A 20,931-nucleotide genomic window follows, 5' to 3' on the forward strand; every position below is an offset into this window, starting at 1 on the left:
TGAAACCCAACCAGCTGCTGCGTTTAAAGGCTGCTGGGCAGGCTATCAGTTCAAGCTTTTGTCTTGTCTGAATGGGATTACGTGGAGAGGCCCAGCAGCTCCATTTTTGGGCCAGTTTTTCATTCAGAAACATGAAGTTACAGGATGTGATGGTACTTTCCTTTTATGGCTCACCTGTGTGTCAGTTTACTCATCAGACTGACTCACAGTGAAAGTGTTATCCCAAATATCCAGTTAATTGATGGGAATTAATGTATAAGCCTTAAAGCTAAGGGCGAAAAATCAGCTAGGCTAGTGTGTGATCAGTGGGCTTCTTTTCATCTTTCAGTCAATTAAATCACATCAAAGTGTGAATATATGCACTGTAAGTACTGTACACTGTACTATACACAAGTCCGTCACATAGAAATTGGTCAACAGGGTGTTCGAGGCAACCAGAGATTCCAGGAATAAAAATGAAGCCGCAAGAATAATCCCACTTTCCTTTCTTTCGGCTTTGTTCTAGCTTCTTCTTATCACAGCCCCTTTGCTGTACGATTACTCACACCTACAATTTGTTTCCTGGAAAATTGAGCTGCTCACAAACTCAAAGTAACGTCTGAGTGAGCTCCCTCTGTGAAGACTTTCAGGATCCGGTTACAGTTTTCAAACTTCAGAGGTTCTAACTCCAGCTGTGAGTTTTCCATCAGCCTCTTTGGATCTGCTGATGTTCGATTTCAGTTTGGCCCTGAGTCTAGGGATAAAGGGGTCTGTTCTGCTCTCCATCCCCGCCTGGGCTGTGGGGGGAGGTGGTTTGAGATTGAGGTGTGGGATCTGGGTGGAGGAAAAAGAGGCTGTCCAGCTGTGATGGTAATTAAGGCAAACAAAGAGGAGAATTAGCTGCACAGCAGGAAGCCCCGCCTTCCTCATAACACCTCCACATGTGTGCTTCATGTGAGGAAGACATGGTTTTTAGAGCTGTTGGACTCTGGGAGAGCACATTAAAACAGTTTTTCTTTCACAAAGCAGCCTGAAACCGCAAAAAACACTGATTATTCAAAAAAAAAGAAATGGTTTAATCAGGGTTTGATGGTATTGTTCGTGATTTAATTGGCTGTGGTAGAGTTCATCTGATCTCAATCTTTAGCCCAACATTGCTCATAGGTGAGTTGACTTGGACTAAACCTGACGAGCAGTAAAAACAGTGGAAAACTTTAACGATGACAACAGCTACCTAAAAATAACAGAGGACACAATCACACACTGCATTATATTATATTACCAGAAACTTTCTAAAAAGTAGTATATTTAGATTTGGTACATGGTGTCACCCCTGGGTATCCCTTTTTCATCATATTGAGGCTTTACCAAAGAGAGAGAGTGAAAAAGTTCAGCTTATTTGGACTGATGAAGAATATTCTGTGTTTGTATGTCTGAGAGGCTGGAAATCAAATACCAGCCCCCTGCCTGCAAACTGGTTTCTACAGGCCTTCAGGCCTGCAGACAGAGATCACACATCTAAATATTTCAGGGACATCCAGCATCCATCATTCTGTTAATGTGAGCGCCACTCCCAAGAGTCTGCGTTCACTCAGCCGCACTACCAGATATTTACAATAAAACCTCTGAAGGACGTATCCTCGGTGGTTTCTAGATAATAGCATTTATCTGGAGCTGAGATGGTCGGGTGGTGTTTTTTTATTTTATTTTTATTTAATTTTTTTTATTTTAACTTTAATAGTTTAAATGAGTTGCTTCCTGCACATGGCAACTTTTAGCTCCTGCTGGCTCGTTGTACATCCTTATTGGCCACTGATAAGTCAGAGCAGAAATAATAATTAAACAGAGTTTATTTTGACTCAGTTTACTGTCGAGTTCTGTGACTGATGTTGTTTATTAGAAATCGGTGAGCTGCGATGTCTCTTTATTATGATCATCCTGTAGTTTATTTAGAAACCGCTGCACAGATTAATAACAGATAACAGCCAGTAGTTTGCGGACAGCAGTGGAGAATGATGTAATGCAAGGAGGGAGGGAAGATGATGTTTAGGTTCTCTAAAATTTGTACTGCCTGACCATCATTGTCTCATCTCATGAAAATGATGGTTTAAAATGAAAAAGTCAAAACTTGTAGGTTATGTTGCTGTGTGTAAAAACCCATCTTTTACTGCACAGCTGAGAGCTGCGCTGGTTCTGCAGTAGTTTGTGGAAAACGATGAGGTGCATGTGTGATGTGTGAATTTCACTTGTCTCTCCATGTGTGGGCACGCTGTTTAGTGTGGAGTGATTAGTGTTTCTGTGTTTGTGATGGTCGTTTTTCTGTGTCTTCAGCTTCATGTACTGGACTGACTGGGGCGAGATCCCAAAGATTGAGCGGGCGGGCATGGATGGGACGAATCGCTCCATGATCATCGATAAGGAGATCTACTGGCCCAACGGGTTGACGCTGGACTACAGCCAGCAGAAACTGTACTGGGCCGACGCCAAGCACAGCTTCATCCACCGCTCCAACCTGGACGGCTCCTTCAGGTACATGCAGCGCCACCTTTAGGTTTTTTGAAGCTGGGTGATGAGTTTTTTCAAAACCGTAACATCAGAATCAGAATACTTTATTGATCCCTGGGGGAAATTATTTAACATGCTGTGTGTTTTCAGGGAGGTGGTGGTTAAAGGTGAGCTGCCTCACCCGTTTGCCCTCACTCTGTTTGAGGACACGCTCTTCTGGACAGATTGGACCACCCACTCCATCCACTCATGCAGGAAGCAGACGGGAGGTGGCCAGCGTGTCGTCCACTCCAACATCTTCTCTCCCATGGACATCCACGTCTTCAGCACCAAGAGACAACACACCGGTGAGTCCAGACAGTTTCATCCCCTCCAACATGTTCACTGACTCACTCGGGTAAGAATCTGAGCTTTGAAAAGGACAAACCAGGCCTCTCTGCAGATGTGTTTAACAGCTGCATGTTTCCTCAGTCTTCACTTGTCCTCATCTGTGATCAGACGGTCCTCTTTCAGGCTGTGGAGAGCACAGAGCCCTTCAGGTGTTGAAAAGAGGCACATCCTTCCATCCAGATGTGAGAATATCCAACATGTGGAGTCTGTGAAGCTCCAGCTGCAGCAAACCTCATCGGATTGATGCACAAATGTTTTTGTTGGCTCTCTGATAAAGAATCTGAAACACAATCAGATTCCTCGTCTTGTGTATTTTTATACTTTGGGTTAAATTATTCACAGGAAAAAAAAGCTCTAGAAAATTCTTTAAAAACCCCAACGAGGTGTTGTGGTTTGTGCAAACAATAGCTTGGCCGTGTTAATTCAAGGCAAACAACAGCAAAGTTTCCTCACTGAGAACATGTGGCACTAATTAAAAAGCCAAGCACTGACAGATTTGGTATCACTGTGCTGTGAAAATGCTGTTTAGTCTTCTGTTTTGTTCCTAAAAAGTCCTCGATTTGTTCTTGAAAAGTGCACAGGAACCTTGTTAGAGTCATTAAAACAATTTTCAGTGAAGATGATCTTATTAAAACATAAAAAGATCATTTAAAACAAGCGAGGTCTCTATATGTCCATTTTTTATTTTATTTTTTTAAAAGTGGACTTTTACGTATTCAAAATGAAAAACGCATTTTTACTTTTAAATGATTACAAATGCCAAACAATTGCTTGTGTTATGTGAAATAACTCGGACACATTGCTGTAGCGACATGCAGACCACCCAAACACACAGTTCTCTGCCTGATGTTTATCCTTTAGTGTCTGATGTAAGAGCTGTCATCTGGAACACATGAATGATTTCCTGAGGGTTGTGCTGAGGGTAAAGTGCAGTTTTGAGGCTGTAACTTGAAGGTAACTGGATTTTTTTTTCTTGTTTTTTTTCCCTTTCGTGGCAGCAGTGAACACTCCTTGCTCCCTGAACAATGGAGGATGCTCCCACCTCTGCCTCCTCTCACCTGTCAGGCCTTTCTATCGCTGTGCCTGCCCCACCGGGGTCCAACTGCTGGAGGACGGCAAGACCTGCAGAGACGGTAAGAACGCTCTCCGCCTTCATTGTCTGTCGGTTCCTGACACAGTCTGTCAATTTTTAGTCGTTATTTTTCAGGGTTTTGTTGGGTTTTTTTGTTGTTGTTTTTCTTTGTTTGTCTTTTACCTGAGGCATTTTAGTCTGGGTTTAATAGTAAAGTCAAAAGTTGGACTTTGACTAATAATAAAACAAAAACAAACATAAAGACAAAGACATTGTGGTAGAGCTCAGCTACCTTAGATTGCAAAGGTGTTCCTAATGAGGTGGTTGGTGTATATTTAGGTCTATATAATCCAGAGAGTCAGATTAAACTCGCAAAATGTGCATTTTGGCTTCAGAAACACTCGAATGGAAACAGAAAAAGAGTCCAAATATTTCCTGAAGTGCGTCAGTGAGCAACGTCGACGCTTGCAGATTATCTTTTATTTTCACCCAGAAAAAAGGGAAAAGGCACAAAATGCGCGCTTGTATAACTGTTTACAAGGATCCAGGCCGAGCAGGCAGATTGGATTCATTAGTGTGTTTGAGCTTTTTGTTCCTGCTTGAAGAGAAGCCGGCAGATTCTCTGGTGCCAAACCTCATTAGCTTTTCCTCTAATTTAAAAACTCCTGATAACGTGCTCGCTCCCACTCTCCATCTCCTCCTCCTCCTTCTCTTCTTTATCCGTAGTCATGTACAAGCAGAAGGTGGTGCTGGGCTGACCTGTTGTTGCTATGGTAATCCGCCTCCATGAGCGGGGCCGGCCGTTTGAACGGCAGCCCGACGTTTCCCCGCCCTCTGCCTCCTTTTATTTACATTTTCGGGTTCAGTAACCCTCGCCTGTAGAGCAATGGGAGTTTTGAAGGCGGGGAGGCCTTTGTGAGAGACGGGATCACATGATCCCCCTGCAGACAATGCCCCCTTTCACTGCTGGGGTTTAACCATTTCAGCCAAGGGGGTTGAGCTGAAGGGTCGATGTTTGTTACTTCTCTGAATGTTAAAGAAATGAAGTCAGGTGTTATATCAGGACTGCAAGTAAAAGTCCTTCACACAGAGCCCCAGGGTTCATTTCTGCTGTGCATGTTTTTAATTAGCTGTGTGCTAACAGAAAGAAAATCTTCACCAGGTGGATTCAGACCTGCAGTCATTCACCTTCAGGGTTTACACTGCTCTTTATATTTCAGATATCAAAACCTTCAAATATCTTTTACATTTCTTTTAACTTTAAAGAAGGCAGACATAATGGTCTCAAACAAGGCTAAAGACTTTCACTGGACAGTTTTTACATTTCAGTTTTACTCAAGACCAAAATGATCACACTTAGTTTTAGTTCTCTGCAGTATTCGAGGTCTAAACTTGGTCCAGAGTGGATGAATTTTGCATGGGTCATATTTTCAGCTGTTGGCGGATTACCAAACAGATTCATACTTGTTGAAAGCTGAGATGGAAAAATGGTTCAGGCTGCCACTGTAATGTGTTATTATTACGACACCATAGATGGTCTATAAAATTATCAGTAAGTATGTTGATAATTGCTGATCTCAATTTTTATGAATACTGTACTAGCCTAGGTGAAACTCTAATGCTGTGATATCTTCATTACTTTGAATCGGCATCTTTTTAAAGGTGATGCAGTAACGAAATTGTAAAAAAAACTTTGAGTGATGATGTTCTGACCCTGTTTCTACCTATGTGTTCCTCCTCAGGTGCAACGGAGATGCTGCTGCTGGCCCGGCGAACCGACCTGAGGCGAATCTCTCTTGACATGCCAGACTTCACTGACATCATCCTGCAGGTGGACAACATCCGTCACGCCATTGCCATCGATTATGACCCGGTAGAGGGATACGTCTACTGGACCGATGACGATGTGAAGGCCATCCGCCGCTCCCTTCTGGATGGCAGCGACCCTCAGTTCGTGGTCACATCTCAGGTGGACCACCCTGACGGCATCGCCGTCGACTGGATCGCCCGGAACCTCTACTGGACCGACACTGGGACTGACCGCATCGAGGTGACCCGGCTCAATGGTACCATGCGCAAGATCCTGATCTCCGAGGACCTGGATGAGCCCAGAGCCATCGTTCTAGACCCCGTGGCTGGGTGAGTCTAACATCTGGAAGAAAATAAAGGAGAGAGTTTTGTGATCTGATTAAAGGCACAAAATATTTATAAACATATGTCAGGATTTTAAAAATTCTCAGATAAGGCTTCAATCAAAGATTTCAAAGATCTGAATCTCATATTTGGAGTTATTACAAACAAAACTTCAGTTTAATTCTGTGAAATCATTTTAAAATGTTCTTTGTAGAAGTTCAGGTGTTTTTGACTCCTTTAAACCAACAAGGTTATTTTTTCCCCTGTTTCAACTGTTTTTCAGGTACATGTACTGGACCGACTGGGGTGATGTGCCGAAGATCGAGCGGGCCGACCTCGATGGGATGGAGAGAGTGGTGATGGTGAACACGTCTTTGGGTTGGCCAAACGGCCTTGCACTCGACTATGAAGAACGCAAAATCTACTGGGGAGACGCCAAGACGGACAAGATCGAGGTTTGTGTTTGAGCTCCAGATTTTACTCTGTCCAGAATAGATTTCTTTAGTCTTGGTGTCCTGATGGTTCTCTGATCTGCTATTCTTAAAAGTCAACCTTTATGATTTCAATCTTTTGTCAATTTTAAACAGGGTGGTGGGAACTGTTTTCAGACAGGTTCTCTTTTAGTTTTTGTCAGCACAGAGCTTCAAGTCTTCTTATAGGGTGACTCGAAACGCCACCAGCTGTCCTGTATGTAAAATAATCTGTGTGTTGGAGGCAGGCATGTCAAGCAAATATGTGAAAGACAAGGATATTGACTATGGACTGTTAGATCAATGCAGCCTTGTAGTTAGCAGTGCGATGTTCTTCTGTTCTGTTGGTTAATCTTAGCTGGTAAACAGCTGTTCGGTACATTACTGCTTTCTGTTGGTGGTAATGGTGCTTTACATGCAGGCACAGGTAAAACATGAGGAACATGGACTTCAGGTTAAACAGTTGCATAAATATTTCAGTTATTGTGAAATTATGATTCCTGTTTGTGATGTTGTAGACCTGAACATAAAATGACAGTGAAGTCGTTCTTCTCCTGACTCAACACTCATTTTGGGCTGTTTTTTTGGGTTGTTTTTTTTTTTTTTTTTTTTTTTTCAAGCGTCATTATAATTTTATAGAAATTAAGAATTTCAATAATTTCAACCTGTCAAAAAAAATCTAACCTCAGATTATGCCATTAAGCCTGATTTTTGGTGATAGTTTAGTAACTTTTGTGCTGATGAGGCCCAATATTCAAACCACCACAGCTGAACTGAACATGAAATCACCCTAAACTTGTGACGGTGAGCGACTCGTTCAAGGAACAGTACAAGCAAATATATAACGTTTAGAATAACGTTCACTGATTGCCCTTTTAAATAATCTGGTGCTGACGTTATTTTCTACTAAAAACATTCAGAGCATAAAAAAGCACTAGAGTGCACAATGAGCATTAAAATGGTTTACAGTTTTATTTTCAAATGGCTGCCTGAAGGTTTGCTGATGTTTTATTGTTTTTTTTCTTTTTTCCTTTTGTTTTTGTTTTTTTTCCTGTGAGAGGAAACGTTGCAACTGGATGGTTTCTTCAGCTCTCTGTTTGTCGCAGAGCTGTGAAACTTTGTGCTCATGGCAGCTGTGCTCGGTGTCGACCGTCCAGCTGAGTCTGAAAGTAAAAGTCTGATCTCTTTCTCTCTGCGGTTTGCATCCTCACGCCATGCTGTCATGTTTGTAGCTGATTTTATGGCTCTGGTTTTCATCTGACCCCACCTGAACCCCTTCTTAAACCCCCTCAGAGATTGTGTTGATGGCAGTGCCCCGGCAGAGGGGCCTCTCCCCCCCCCCCGGGTTTCTCCGAGGACCCAGTTTTTGCGGTGAGATCCCACATCTGGTTCCGATTGCGGCCTGCACTCCAGCTGCGGTCGGCTCTGTTTAGAATAGACCCAGAATCTGAAACCGTCGCCGCGCTGCGGTCTCAACTCCCAAACCAGCGGAGACCTTTTGGCTGAGGCCATCGGGCTGAGGATGGAAACTTCGTCTTATATTTATACACCACGTTCCTCCGAGGCCCAGTGTGTGGAGATGTTTTTGAAAGATGGCAGCCGGCCACGCAGGGGCTGTTCTGGGAGCAGCGAATCACGTTGCTCCACGCTGCACTGATAGGTGGAAGGACGCTATACAGATTACAGGCCTCACTGTTTTTTCTTTTCTGCAAATTCCTCACATATTTGTCTCTGTTGACACTTTGAGCCTCCCTGCATGTTTCAGAAATGATCTTATCGAGGTGAACTCCTCTTCATGTGTTCGCCTGTTTCACCAACACTGCTGCAGTTAAAAAAAGAATCACCTTTAAAAATGAGTCTCTGGTTTGATGTTTTGTTTTTCTTCCTCTCACTTTACTCTTTGTGCTTTGGTCTGCTGGCTCATAAAAATGTAAAGCTTTTATTTTTCATGATTTAATTACACAAAGAACTTTTAACAGTGTATATAAGAGAATACAGGAAAAAACTGCATTAACCTGCACTTACAGCTCAGAAGTTTAATGATATTAAAAAAACAATAACTGGGTTAGGTTAAATTTTCTCTGATAAAATATTTAGCTGAAGGATAAACACTTGAAACAGCTAAGTTATGAGTATGTAGGTTAAATTGGTGATTTAAAAGAGAAACGATTAGAAACAGTCGAACATAAATATTTAACTAATAGTAGCAAATAGTTGGCTTTTGAATGTTAAACGTGCTGGATAAAAAGTTTAATTTATCTAATTTAACAAATGACTAGCTTAAAGTAAGCTAGTCAGGAGCTGAAGACAAGTGGCTTAGTGTATATCTTTTTATTTTCAAATAGCTGTACAGCACTTTGTTTGAAAGCACGTTATAAATAAAGTTATTATTATTGTTCTCATTAAAAAGTTAAAAATATTGATGTATACATGAACAGATGAATCATTAAAGTCACAGATGGTTGAAATGTTAAGCTAAAAGTAATAAAGTCGTTTAGGTTGTTGGCTAAGTGTAATTAATGGCTAAAATGAGCGGTGTTGAGGGTCCACATGGTTTCTGCAGTGACTCAGTCCTTATGCATCATGTTTGGTGGTGCTGATGGAGGTGTGTTGGAGCTCCTCTGATGGTGCGTCAGTGTGTTGAGGCTGTAACGTGAATTCAGTCTTTGTTTTAATCGATTGCAGCTTCATGTGTGAGTTTTTCTGTGCTTGTGTCCCGTGGAGTGGGTCTTTACAGCGCTCTGTCCTGCTGTTTGTCGAAGTGAGATGTCAAATTTTGTGTGAGAGCAGAAGAAGAAGAAGAGGAGGAAATGTGGCGCCCATATGCTGCCGTTGTTTGTTTGCTCCGGCTGTTGCTTCTAATTAGTGGCTCTGCGATGTGCTGCCAGGACGCCTGATCCCTTATGAGCGTGCTCGGTATCCACAGTGAGTTTGCCCAGCCCCCCATCTGTGCAGCACTGGCTGGAGGAAATGTTCTGTGATGGGATCTGGTCTGTTCTCTGCTCATCCCTTTGTTTTACAGGAACTTGGCGACTGCATGGACTTTCAGTTTATAGTTTGAACATAAACATGCTGGAAATGCGGCAACCTGCATTGGAAGTAGGTTTATAAACTCTTCCTGCTGGTGTCAGCACTTTTAATACAGCAAACATCAAACTCTTATTCAAACATTAATTTTTTAAATTTTATCCCCATTTTTTTTCTTCCTCCTTTTCATCTTCTCCTTATTTTGTTTATATCTTCATTTTATTCTTTACTCTTTCTTATCTTCTGATTTGGAGGTTGGCTTCCTCTTTTTATTCTCACTTCTTCCTCTTTGTCTTTACATTCTTATTCCATTTTTCCACTTATTGGCTTTGTTTTCATATTCCTTTATATTTCCTCTTTATTATGCTCTTCCTCTTCCCCTGATGTCTTCCTTCTTCTCCATTCTTTCAGACTATAATTTCTTACCTTGTGTTTTCAGGTGATGAACATGGATGGGACGGGGCGACGGGTGCTGGTGGAGGACAAGCTTCCTCACATCTTTGGCTTCACCCTGCTTGGAGACTACATCTATTGGACAGACTGGCAGCGGCGGAGCATCGAGCGCGTGCACAAACGCACCGCAGTGAGAGACTTCATCATCGACCAGCTACCCGACCTCATGGGCCTCAAGGCCACGAATGTACATGAAGCTTTTGGTGAGTCCAGCTGATGATGGTCTGGTCTGCAGCAAATAAACCTCCCCATTTTCTCCCCAGATGCTAACTTTCTGCTTCACATGCTCAGGTACGAACCCGTGTGCGGATGATAATGGCGGCTGCAGTCACCTCTGTCTGTACAAGCCTCAGGGCGTGCAATGTGGCTGTCCCATCGGCCTGGAGCTTATTGCCGACATGAAGACCTGCATCGTCCCCGAGGCCTTCCTGCTCTTCTCTCGTCACACAGACATCCGCCGGATCTCCCTGGAGACCAACAGCAACAATGTTGCCATCCCGCTCACTGGTGTCAAGGAGGCTTCAGCACTCGACTTTGACGTCACCGACAATCGCATCTACTGGACCGACATCACTCTGAAGGTGGGACTCATTTTCACATACTTGTTTTTAGTTGTTCTCAGTTTTTTGTTTTTTTTTTTCTTCCTCACGTCGTCTGAATCTTTTCTTCTGTTAGTTTTTTTTCTTCTTTCTCTCTAACACTTCCTGGTGTGAGCAGAACCTTGGTTGTGAATTAGGGGTGGGTTTCAAAAATAAATTTTAGCGTGAATAAAGCAATATCGATTCATTAAATCCTGAATCATATTCTAAATATAAATGTATTTTGCCAGAAATGCCAGAATTTGAGGTTAAAGCTCACAAAATGATTTCAACAACCACCAAACAGCTAAAACGGCAAATGAGAGCAGGTAAACGAATTCCACACAAAGATGTAAACAAAAAGCTCGGACCTTGCGCATCAGAATGTGTGAGATGTCGGCTTTCTCACCTGACGGCATATACATGGACACGCCATCGGTGCAAAAAAAGACAGCTCACTGATTCTGAAGCTGCAGGTTTTGTCATTTTCCAACCAAAATTCACTGAACCAGCAGCAAAAGAAGATCACATTTGATGAACATTGTCATAAATTCCCTCTTACTTTTGCTGTTTTGCTTCCATCATGATAAAAATCACACTTCCTGGGCAGTTCTCTCTAATTGTACTTCAAGAAGTGTTTCCCATCTCAAACCACTGTTTTCTGTATTATTTGCTTGCTTATTACGCACTAGTCTACCGTTGTTTGCAGTGCTGTCGGTCACTTCTTTGTTTTGTTTTCCAAAAATGACATCCAACAAAAAAGCCTCATTTCTGGTTTTTAATACCAAAGAAATTAAAACTAAAATTCTGCCAAACTGCAAAACGCTTGGCCGTATCTCTTAATAAAACCTCTGTAACTTTGCTCTGCTTCAGTAGCATCAGGTAATGTCCATATGTTGATTCTTGCTTTTCTTCAGTTTTTGATCTACAGCAGAATATTTTTAAGGTTATCTGCTATAAAAAGCCAGGCCAGGAAAATCTCCTTCATGATTTTCTGTGTTTTATCCTCATTTACTTTGACACAAAGGCATCTGCTGTGATGCTCACACCTCTGATGAAGTCTCACAAGTGTCAGTACTGATAAATGATGATATTTCTGACTGTCTGAGTCAAAATCTAATCAAATCAATTCTAGAAATCAGTGAGGATACCCAGGCCTATTGTGAACTTCTGTTGTTTATCCAGTCTTTACTTTGACCTTTGACCTGTGCAGACCATCAGCCGGGCTTTCATGAACGGCAGCGCTCTGGAGCACGTGGTGGAGTTTGGTCTGGATTATCCGGAGGGGATGGCGGTGGACTGGCTGGGGAAGAACCTGTACTGGGCTGACACTGGCACGAACCGCATTGAGGTAGCCAAACTGGATGGGCAGCACCGGCAGGTTCTGGTCTGGAAGGATCTGGACAGTCCCCGAGCTCTGGCTCTGGATCCGGCCGAAGGGTGAGAACCGCATGAAGCGGTCTGCAGGTCATGATGGTGGGTGTGGTTTGTGCTGACCTGTCTCCTCTCTGCAGGTACATGTACTGGACAGAATGGGGGGGGAAGCCAAAGATCGACCGAGCGGCCATGGACGGGACAGGACGGATCACGCTGGTGGCCGATGTGGGGCGAGCCAATGGACTCACCATCGACTACGCAGAGCGCCGCCTGTACTGGACCGACCTGGACACAACGCTGATCGAGTCCTCCAACATGCTGGGTAATCTCTCATCCTCTAACTGCCAACCTAACCATTCAGCTCATGTTAGAGCAGCAGAGCGCACTTCGTGTTGTATGACATAAACGATAGAAAGCATCAAAGTTTTTACTTCTTTGTTCGTCCCCTTTAGGTCTCGACCGTGAGGTGATTGCCGACGACCTCCCTCACCCGTTCGGTCTCACTCAGTATCAAGACTACATCTATTGGACGGACTGGAGCCAGCGCAGCATTGAGCGTGCCAACAAGACCAGCGGGCAGAACCGCACTGTCATCCAAGGTCACCTGGATTACGTCATGGACATCCTGGTGTTTCACTCGTCCAGACAGGGTGGCTGGAACGCCTGTGCCTCCACCAACGGTCACTGCTCCCACCTCTGCCTTGCTGTCCCCGTCAGCAGCTTCGTCTGCGGCTGCCCCGCCCACTTCTCCCTCAACTATGACAACAAGACCTGCAGCGGTGAGAAGACGCTTACACCCCCGCATTTATACAAACATCATACAGAGTTATTTTAACACCTATATTGAGAGAGAAATAAAATAACTGAAACGGCAAGCGTCATCTTTGACTTCTGTATGGTGGCCTTTATGGGACATCTCAGACTCAGCTGAAGTTTGAGCTTGATAGCTTGAGTTATCTTTGTTTACTGTTTCTGCCCCACAGAAGCTCTAAGAATTTTGTCTGACGTGTTTCTGTCTTTCAGCTCCCACATCCTTCCTGCTCTTCAGCCAGAAGACAGCGATCAACCGCATGGTGATTGATGAGCAGCAGAGCCCTGACATCATCCTGCCCATCCACAACCTGAGGAACGTCCGCGCCATCGACTACGACCCACTGGACAAGCAGCTGTACTGGATCGACTCCAAGCAAAATGTCATCCGCCGTGCTCAGGAGGACGGGAACCAGGTACTGCATCCATTAGAAAAACTGGAACCACTGCCGGTCCCTGGGGAGAAAATCCAGATTCTGGTGGTTTTAGTTAACAGTCAGATCAAAACTGCCAGAGGAACTGAAAGTGTTTTTGGACAGGTGGAGAGTCGGTTTCTATAAGAAACTTAAATTTGTCTCCTACATTCACATGAAAGATATTCAAATAAGAGTGTTGCTAATGTTGAGTAACCACCAGTGTTGGGACTAACGCGTTATTAAGTAACGCGTTACAGTAACTACGTTATTATTGTGGTAACGAGCACGGTAACTAGTTATTATGCCAAAATCAGAAACGCGTTAGTCGTTACTGGGATTTAGATAGGGTCGTTACTCGTTACTTCGTGTGGTGGCTATCGCGGAGCTTCCACAGATTCAGTAACATTAGCAAGTGGTGGAGGCAGCAGGTGGATGAGGGAAAGGGGACGCAGAAGGAAAAGAGACCCGAGGCGGCCGCCGGTCCAAGTATGAACTGAACTTCAGGTAAGAAGTTATGACCTGCAGTCTATCTGGGTCAGATATAAACCAAGTTTAGGTGGAGTTTATTTTCGTTATTCTGACTTTTTCCGTACTGCGTACTAGCTAGCATGACGGAGTTTCTATACAGCTGGGTGGGTGCTATGAAGTTAATGATGTTGAACTTTATTTTGTTCATAAGTTATTAGAGTTGCCAACCGTCCCGTCTGGTATTCAGAGAAAATATTACGCGTTTCTTATTGAGGTGAAAAGAAACAGTTTGTCCCGTAATTCAGCTACAATGAAAAAGACACAAAGCTGGAGTTATTCTGTGTCTTTGCTGCACAGCTGCCTCTTCTTCTCTCATTCTTCCCCTCCCTCTCCCGTTTCTACTTCAATCATGAAAACTGATCAGTGATCAGCTGATCGGCTCTCTTGTTTGTTTATCGCCCACTTTGCGCCAGAAATAGGAAACCAGCCGCAGCAGCACGTTTAAGCTTGATCAGCTGTTGTTAGAATTGATTTAATATTAATTTCTAGTATCAGCTGATGTTTGCTGGAGCCACAGCTGCAAAAAAGCTGCTGGTCATGATGTCGGTTTGGTTATCTGGTGAGAGGGAAACATGAAGATGAAACCAGGAGATGTCCTTACTGAATCATCAGAGCTGAACAGGTGATGGAGAAACAGGTTTACCTTTTAGGTGACATGGATGAGTTGAAGGGAAGTTATAAACTGTTTCTGAGAGACAGATAACACCAGGATCCTTTTTAGGTAGTTGACAGCTGGTAATTGTGCAGGAGCGGATCTAGCAAAGTTTTGCCAGGGGGGCCAGGTAGGGCATTAACAGGGAGAGGCGGGCACAAGGAAATACTTGCTTATTCTCATTTAAAATGTCTCACTTTTAAAAAATAATTATCTCAATCTTACAACAAACGATTGATGCATATATACCATCAAAACAGTGAACATCACTGTCACAACAGCGTTTGTTTTCATTCAAAGGCTTTATGATTTTTCCTATAATGGTGGGCCAGTCTCTAGTCAAAATGCCCGTCCAGCCCTGTATGCAGCTCATCTGCAGTCTGGTGTTACCTACATCTTCCTATTCAGAAGGCAGAATTTCCGAGTTACAGTACAGTAAGTTGAGTACAATCAAAGCATCACGACTGCAGTTTTTGTGTTGGATGTAAAAGGCGCACATGACGCTGTGACGTAGGCTAGAATCATGGCAACGGTCAATGACGGTCCAGGCGTGGGATTTCTCTCATGGAAATATGCACATTATCTTTTCCTTTCTATTGGTAGGTGGCACAGTGCACTTGTGGCAAGTAAGCAAGCTAGAAGACTGGCAAAGTTATGGAAGCAACACATTAACAAGAGAATTCTGAGTAAAACCAAAGTTACTTTCCCTAGTAACTAGTTACTTTGAAAGTAACGAGTAACTTGAAGTAACTGAGTTACTTTTGATAGAAGTAACTAGTAATGTAACTAAGTTACTATTTTAAAGTAACTTACCCAACACTGGTAACCACTACCATAAATTCGCTACGCCAATCACTGCACACACACATATGAATCCGGTCTTTAAGTGACGGGGTATGAACCCTGCTTCCGGGTCCAAACTGCTGTTTATTAAGGCTGTTTTGTTTTTAACATGTTTTAATGTTTTGTATGTTGTTCTATTTAATCTAAACAAGCTCCTAAAAAGAAAAAAGAAAAAAAAGGTCAGTGATCACTGTGTACCACTACTCATTTTAAAGCACAGTTTTTAAAACCTTATGATATAGCTACAGCCCAGCCCATGCAGCAGTATGTTAATGACTAACCTCATATTGTGGATGGATTATCTCAGTTGTTCTCCTGACTGAAGTTTGGTCCGTTTACAGAATCCTGCCATGCGATTGCATTTGTCTCTAACCATCGGGAACTCTCACGTTAACTTTTATCGAATGGAAAAAAGTTAGCGTTCATCCTCCAGCTTCACTGTGTTTATGTTATGCTAACATAGCTGTGTCACTAGCCACCATGTAGCACATCATTGTATACCAGCTAGCATTGCTGCAGCACTGCTGTTTAGTTTTCTGGCTTCAATTATGTTGGAAGTGATAGCAGAGCTGTACATTTTCATTTTTTCACAAAACTCTGTCAGAACATGCTATATCATGTTTAGGTGGAAACTAGCGAACCAACTCCCTGCTAACTTCTAACTCTGTTAAATTTAATAAATTCTGTTTTCATGGATGCCTGGATTTTACACTTAATTGTTACCCCTGGTAGAGCAGCAAACTGATCCTTTTATCAAAGAAGAAGGAATTTAATCAGTTTGTAACTCTCAGTGATGCTGCAGTGTTCGTTTGACTTCAGGACCTGAAGCGGAGTTTGGACGTCAGACTTAAAGACCGGATAACCGGTGCCATAAAAGAAAACGACAGGCTCATTGGATATAAAATAAGGTCCCGTCTGAGCCCCATGATCATTTTTCACTGCAATAATTGTAGTAAATGTGCAGAAGTCAATTTGACCTTCATACTGTTTTAAGCGCTGTTTCAGACCCAGAAAAGTCAAGATTTATTTCCTTTTAATATTATCAGTTTAATTTTAACATTTACGATTCATAACCTTATGAGTTCACCACATTTAAACAGAAATGGAGACAGTTTACATCCACTACGAGAAACAAGCTAACGACTAAATCTGGCTTTTGTTAAGCATTATTTTTCTGTATAATCAGCTCTGAGCATCATGGGACATATTGTAGTTTCAGTAAACTGCAACAGTTTAATGTCTTGACATTTTTCATGAATCTTAAACTTTGAACGTAAACAGAGAGATGAGACAGAAACCTTAAACCTGCAGTTTTCTCAGGGGGAGTTCAAGTCATTCCTAAATAAACATCGCAAACAACCTTAGTGACAGCATCTATAGAGAGGAGAGGGCCATGTGTGAGCATGTGCAAACGATATGTCGCCGCTTTGATGTCGTTCTTGATGGAGGGTGTTTCTGGTGTCATTTTGGACATTTTGTGCGTGTGGGCAGTAAAAACAACCTTCATTTGTCTCTTACAGATTAAACATTTCAAACTGCCCGTTTCTGGTTTGTTTTTCCAGAGCATGACAGTGGTGTCGGGCTCTCTGGGTGGACACAGTCAGGGTCTGCAGCTGTACGATCTCAGCATCGACATCTACAGCCGCTTCATCTACTGGACAAGCGAGGTCACCAACGTCGTCAACGTCACCCGCATCGATGGCAGTAGAGTCGGTGTGGTGCTGCGGGGGGAGCACGACAAGCCGCGGGCCATTGTCGTCAACCCGGAGAGAGGGTCAGTACCACTGAGGCCTCACACCAGTAATCACCATCATTACATCATCATCATCATCATCAGGGCACTTTCTTCAGGCCAGAGCACAGAAAAATCACAAGAATTGTTTTCTTCTTTTGATTGAACATTTTCTTAAACACAGTGATGCATTTTCCTTTTTTTTTTTTTTTCCAATCAAAACAAAAATGACAAAACAAAAACAAATGTAAATGCACATCCCTGTCAGCATGGCCGCATAGGCTCAAAAACACAACGTAATAAATATTATTAAATCCCTTACAAATAACAGTATATTCATATATGAATATAAGTGACGATAAATAAAGTTTTTGTTCAAATGAGAGACGATGATATAGCCTTTATTTGTCAGTTGCAGGTCTTTTGCCCACAACCGAGATGACAGACCTTGCCGACCGTACATACAATACACAAACATCACATTGGGGAGACAGGTCAGGCTAGGTAGCGAAGAAAAAAACATTGAAATGTGTAACACAAAAGGATAATACAGGAATGAAATCTTTTAGATTTCTTCAGATTCTTGTTTTTTGTTGTGTATGAATTGAATTTTTGTTTCTGGAAAGCATCAGGTCGCGGTGTGATGGATCTGTGCTGTAGGTTTAACACAGAAGTATAAATCAAACCCTGAACGTTTGTCTCTAGATCAAATATTATGATGTTATCATCTTGCCTAGCAACCACCTAACAACAGACAAAAACACCCAGTATTTGTAGCATGGGCATGTAATGGTAATAAACTGGAACAAATACTGTGGGGTACTTCATCTTCTGTGTTTACACCATCCCAGGCCAGAAAAAAATCGTTATGGAAACTGAAATCTGTTCAGGATTCAACATTAAACAGCTGAGAAACACTTGAATGATAAACATTAACATGATTCCTGGTTGTAAATCAGCTCTTTCATCCTCCTGTGTTTCTGTAGTTAATCTGATTTAGATCCAGAAAATGTCACCTGACCCACCTGCAGGTTGTCTGTATGGCGGTGTGTGTGCACTCTGCCTTTAATCGCTTTCTAATTTGTCCTCCATGTTTGTTCTGTCGGGCTGCTGCAGTTCGCCGGCTCTGACTCGCTCGCTCTGAGCCATAATTGTAGGTTAGTTTCAGGCCTTGCGGTCGAGAGATGAAGTCTGCAGATGTTCTGGTTAACTTCAGAGCGGCGAGAGGGAGAATGTGTACAAACCTCCAGTCTTTGTCCTCACAGCCCGTACGTTATGTCCCCGCAGGTACATGTACTTCACCAATCTAATGGAGCGCTCCCCGAAGATCGAGCGGGCGGCGCTGGACGGTACAGAGCGTGAGGTGCTCTTCTTCAGCGGCCTGGGGAAGCCTGTTGCTTTGGCCATCGATAACGAGGTGGGGAAGCTGTTTTGGGTCGACTCAGACCTGCGGCGCATCGAGAGCAGTGACCTCTCGGGTGAGTTGGGGCCGTCGGGTCCACTTCAGTGTCACCTGTCCAAATATTTTACCGTTTACTGCAGATCGACCAGAGGCTCAGAGTTCGTCTTAAAAACTGAGTTTGGTGTTTTTCAGCTTAGAAGATATTAAAGGAATTTATTTAAAACTGGAGTTCATCCTGCTGCACATTCAAATCAAATATGTTTCTGTGGATTCTGAACTAATGCTCAGCAGTACGAACCTAAACAGGAAATAAACAAACCTCCATGAATGTCAGAAATCAGTGGAGGTGGGGGTTGGTGTGGAGACCGGCATTCCTGTGATTCTCCGGCGCCGCGTGCCGGCCGGCAGGAATGTAAACTGTTCAGTTCCTCAAATGTTTCCTCCTAAAGGAAACTCGGCCCTGCAGATTTTAGCTGCAGGAGGCTGTGAATCCTTTTTCTCTTGTGAATTTTGTGCCTCTGGGACTCCGCCTTGATGAGCAGATTTTCAGGCTGTTGACCTCGGTGTATCGCTCTCCATCCTCCCACCTCCCCTCTGCCTCACCCCTCAGTTTCTCTCCCGTTTCTTTGCTCCTGAAGTTTTTGCCCTACAACCTTGTTCTTTTTTTTTTTTTTTTTCCCGGCACTTTTTTGAAATGATTTAGGAGCCAATCGCATCGTGATTGCGGACTCGAACATCCTGCAGCCCGTGGGCCTGACTGTTTTCGGGAACCACTTGTACTGGATCGACAAACAGCAGCAGATGATCGAACGCATCGACAAGACGACGAGGGAGGGACGGACCAAGATCCAGGCCCGCATCGCCTACCTAAGTGACATCCACGCAGTCCACGAGCTCGACATGAGGGAGTACAGTGAGTCCGCTTTACATGCACGATTTAAACGATTTCCTCAAACTGAAACCACGCTCACCTGAGCTCTGCGATTTCCAGGTAAACATCCGTGTACGTGGGAGAACGGCGGCTGCTCCCACATCTGCATCGTGAAAGGAGATGGCACGACGCGCTGCTCATGTCCTGTTCACCTGGTGCTGCTGCCCGACGAGCTTTCATGTGGAGGTGAAGCATAAAATCACCAGCATTAATAAAGATTGCTCAAAGATTTGAGCAACCCTCCTCTCAGTAAAATAAAATAGATAGATAGGTAAGGGCTGTTTGAGATAACGATATATATCGGATAGGAACATGTCTATCATTTCAAATTAGCCTATTGTTTATTTTGTGGTGACACAAGATCTCATCGTTTTGATGGTCACTGTAGAATTAATTTCTTAAAGTTTTCTCTTTCTCTTATATTTAATATAACCACACTACGGACGGACAAGCGACTGTTTTTGTGCGTTGTCGTTAGCAACAGCGACGATAAATGCACTGCGTGGCTCCGCTGTCCGCATGTTTATTTTCCACATAAACCTTTCACAATAAAGCTGTAGATCCTGTTGAGGTTTTTCAAAATAAACCGAATCATGTGAAAGAGTACACAGAGTGTTTACGGACGAGAAGCACGTCATGTGCTAAAAAGTAAACATAAGAACAGGTTTTCCCCCACTGCACGCCGTGTAATAAATACTCACAAAGAAAATTGCAGCTGTTTGAGCTTATGTAACACTCAACTCCAGGTGCACGACGCCCAGCTGAAAACACTTCACGCAAGTCGAGTTGCCTGAGAGTCACAGAATTTTTCAGAAAATGTAACATTTTTGTGATAAATATCACTGTCAGGACGATAAATGTCTTTTATCGGGATATGAAATTTTGGTCATATCGCACAGCCCTAATGTAGATATAGATAGATATGTGATATAGATATATATTCATATATTTGAATACAGTTTCAACGTTAATATAAGGTTTGACCAGTGTCTGCGTCGTCCTCAGAGCCGCCCACCTGTTCGCCGGAGCAGTTCTCCTGCACGTCGGGCGAGGTGGACTGCATCCCGCAGGCCTGGCGCTGCGATGGTTATGCCGAGTGTGACGACGGCAGCGATGAGGAGGACTGTCCGGTCTGCTCCGACTCAGAGTTCCAGTGCGATAGCCGGCAGTGCATTGAACTGAGCCTTCGCTGCAATGGAGAGATCAACTGCCAGGACAAATCTGACGAGAACAAGTGTGAAGGTGAGCCGGGTAAGACGGAATCTTTGAGGCGGGAACGCCGCAAAGTAAAACTTTAATTCCTCAGCGATTTCATTTTCAAAGCTTGTGTGTGTACCTGTGAGAGTGTACAACATTTGTTTGATAATTTCTAAACGCTTCACTCCTGAAATAAAAGTCAAAGGAGCCACAGTGTTTAAATATCAGTGGCCCGACCACAAACGGCAGCTGTAACAAGTCTGTTGAGCGTCTTTTGACTAAATGTTTGTCTGCAGTTCGGTGTCCCGCCGATCAGTTCACCTGCTTCAACGGCCAGTGTATTGGGAAGCACAAGAAGTGCGACCACAACATGGACTGCATGGACAACTCAGACGAGACGGGCTGCTGTGAGTCTGCAAACACAAACATCCAAGCA

At 43.4% G+C, this 20,931-nt stretch overlaps 1 protein-coding gene and 1 long non-coding RNA gene across 5 annotated transcripts in view; one reads left to right on the top strand and one right to left on the bottom strand.

The window, feature by feature from the left end:
• The window catches only part of LOC146499214 (uncharacterized), a 170,900-nt gene that overhangs the window by 51,150 nt on the left and 98,819 nt on the right, over positions 1–20,931 (bottom strand). The window lies entirely within an intron of this gene.
• The window catches only part of lrp6 (low density lipoprotein receptor-related protein 6), a 46,516-nt gene that overhangs the window by 18,596 nt on the left and 6,989 nt on the right, over positions 1–20,931 (top strand). The window contains exons 3-19 of one of the 4 annotated variants that reach the window (XM_085138093.1): positions 2,311–2,508; positions 2,635–2,831; positions 3,873–4,007; positions 5,689–6,085; positions 6,363–6,534; positions 10,016–10,232; positions 10,321–10,610; positions 11,821–12,047; positions 12,122–12,306; positions 12,437–12,763; positions 13,008–13,210; positions 16,796–17,007; positions 18,253–18,443; positions 19,071–19,280; positions 19,359–19,484; positions 20,304–20,549; positions 20,792–20,902. In XM_085138093.1, coding sequence (XP_084994219.1) covers positions 2,311–2,508; positions 2,635–2,831; positions 3,873–4,007; positions 5,689–6,085; positions 6,363–6,534; positions 10,016–10,232; positions 10,321–10,610; positions 11,821–12,047; positions 12,122–12,306; positions 12,437–12,763; positions 13,008–13,210; positions 16,796–17,007; positions 18,253–18,443; positions 19,071–19,280; positions 19,359–19,484; positions 20,304–20,549; positions 20,792–20,902 — 3,644 coding nt within the window. The remainder of the gene's footprint in view (positions 1–2,310; positions 2,509–2,634; positions 2,832–3,872; positions 4,008–5,688; positions 6,086–6,362; positions 6,535–10,015; positions 10,233–10,320; positions 10,611–11,820; positions 12,048–12,121; positions 12,307–12,436; positions 12,764–13,007; positions 13,211–16,795; positions 17,008–18,252; positions 18,444–19,070; positions 19,281–19,358; positions 19,485–20,303; positions 20,550–20,791; positions 20,903–20,931) is intronic. The other 3 variants (XM_085138094.1, XM_085138095.1, XM_085138096.1) reach the window with 3 other exon arrangements.

Source organism: Neolamprologus multifasciatus, chromosome 17 (genome assembly GCF_963576455.1).
Source record: "Neolamprologus multifasciatus chromosome 17, fNeoMul1.2, whole genome shotgun sequence".
Lineage (NCBI taxonomy): Eukaryota > Metazoa > Chordata > Actinopteri > Cichliformes > Cichlidae > Neolamprologus > Neolamprologus multifasciatus.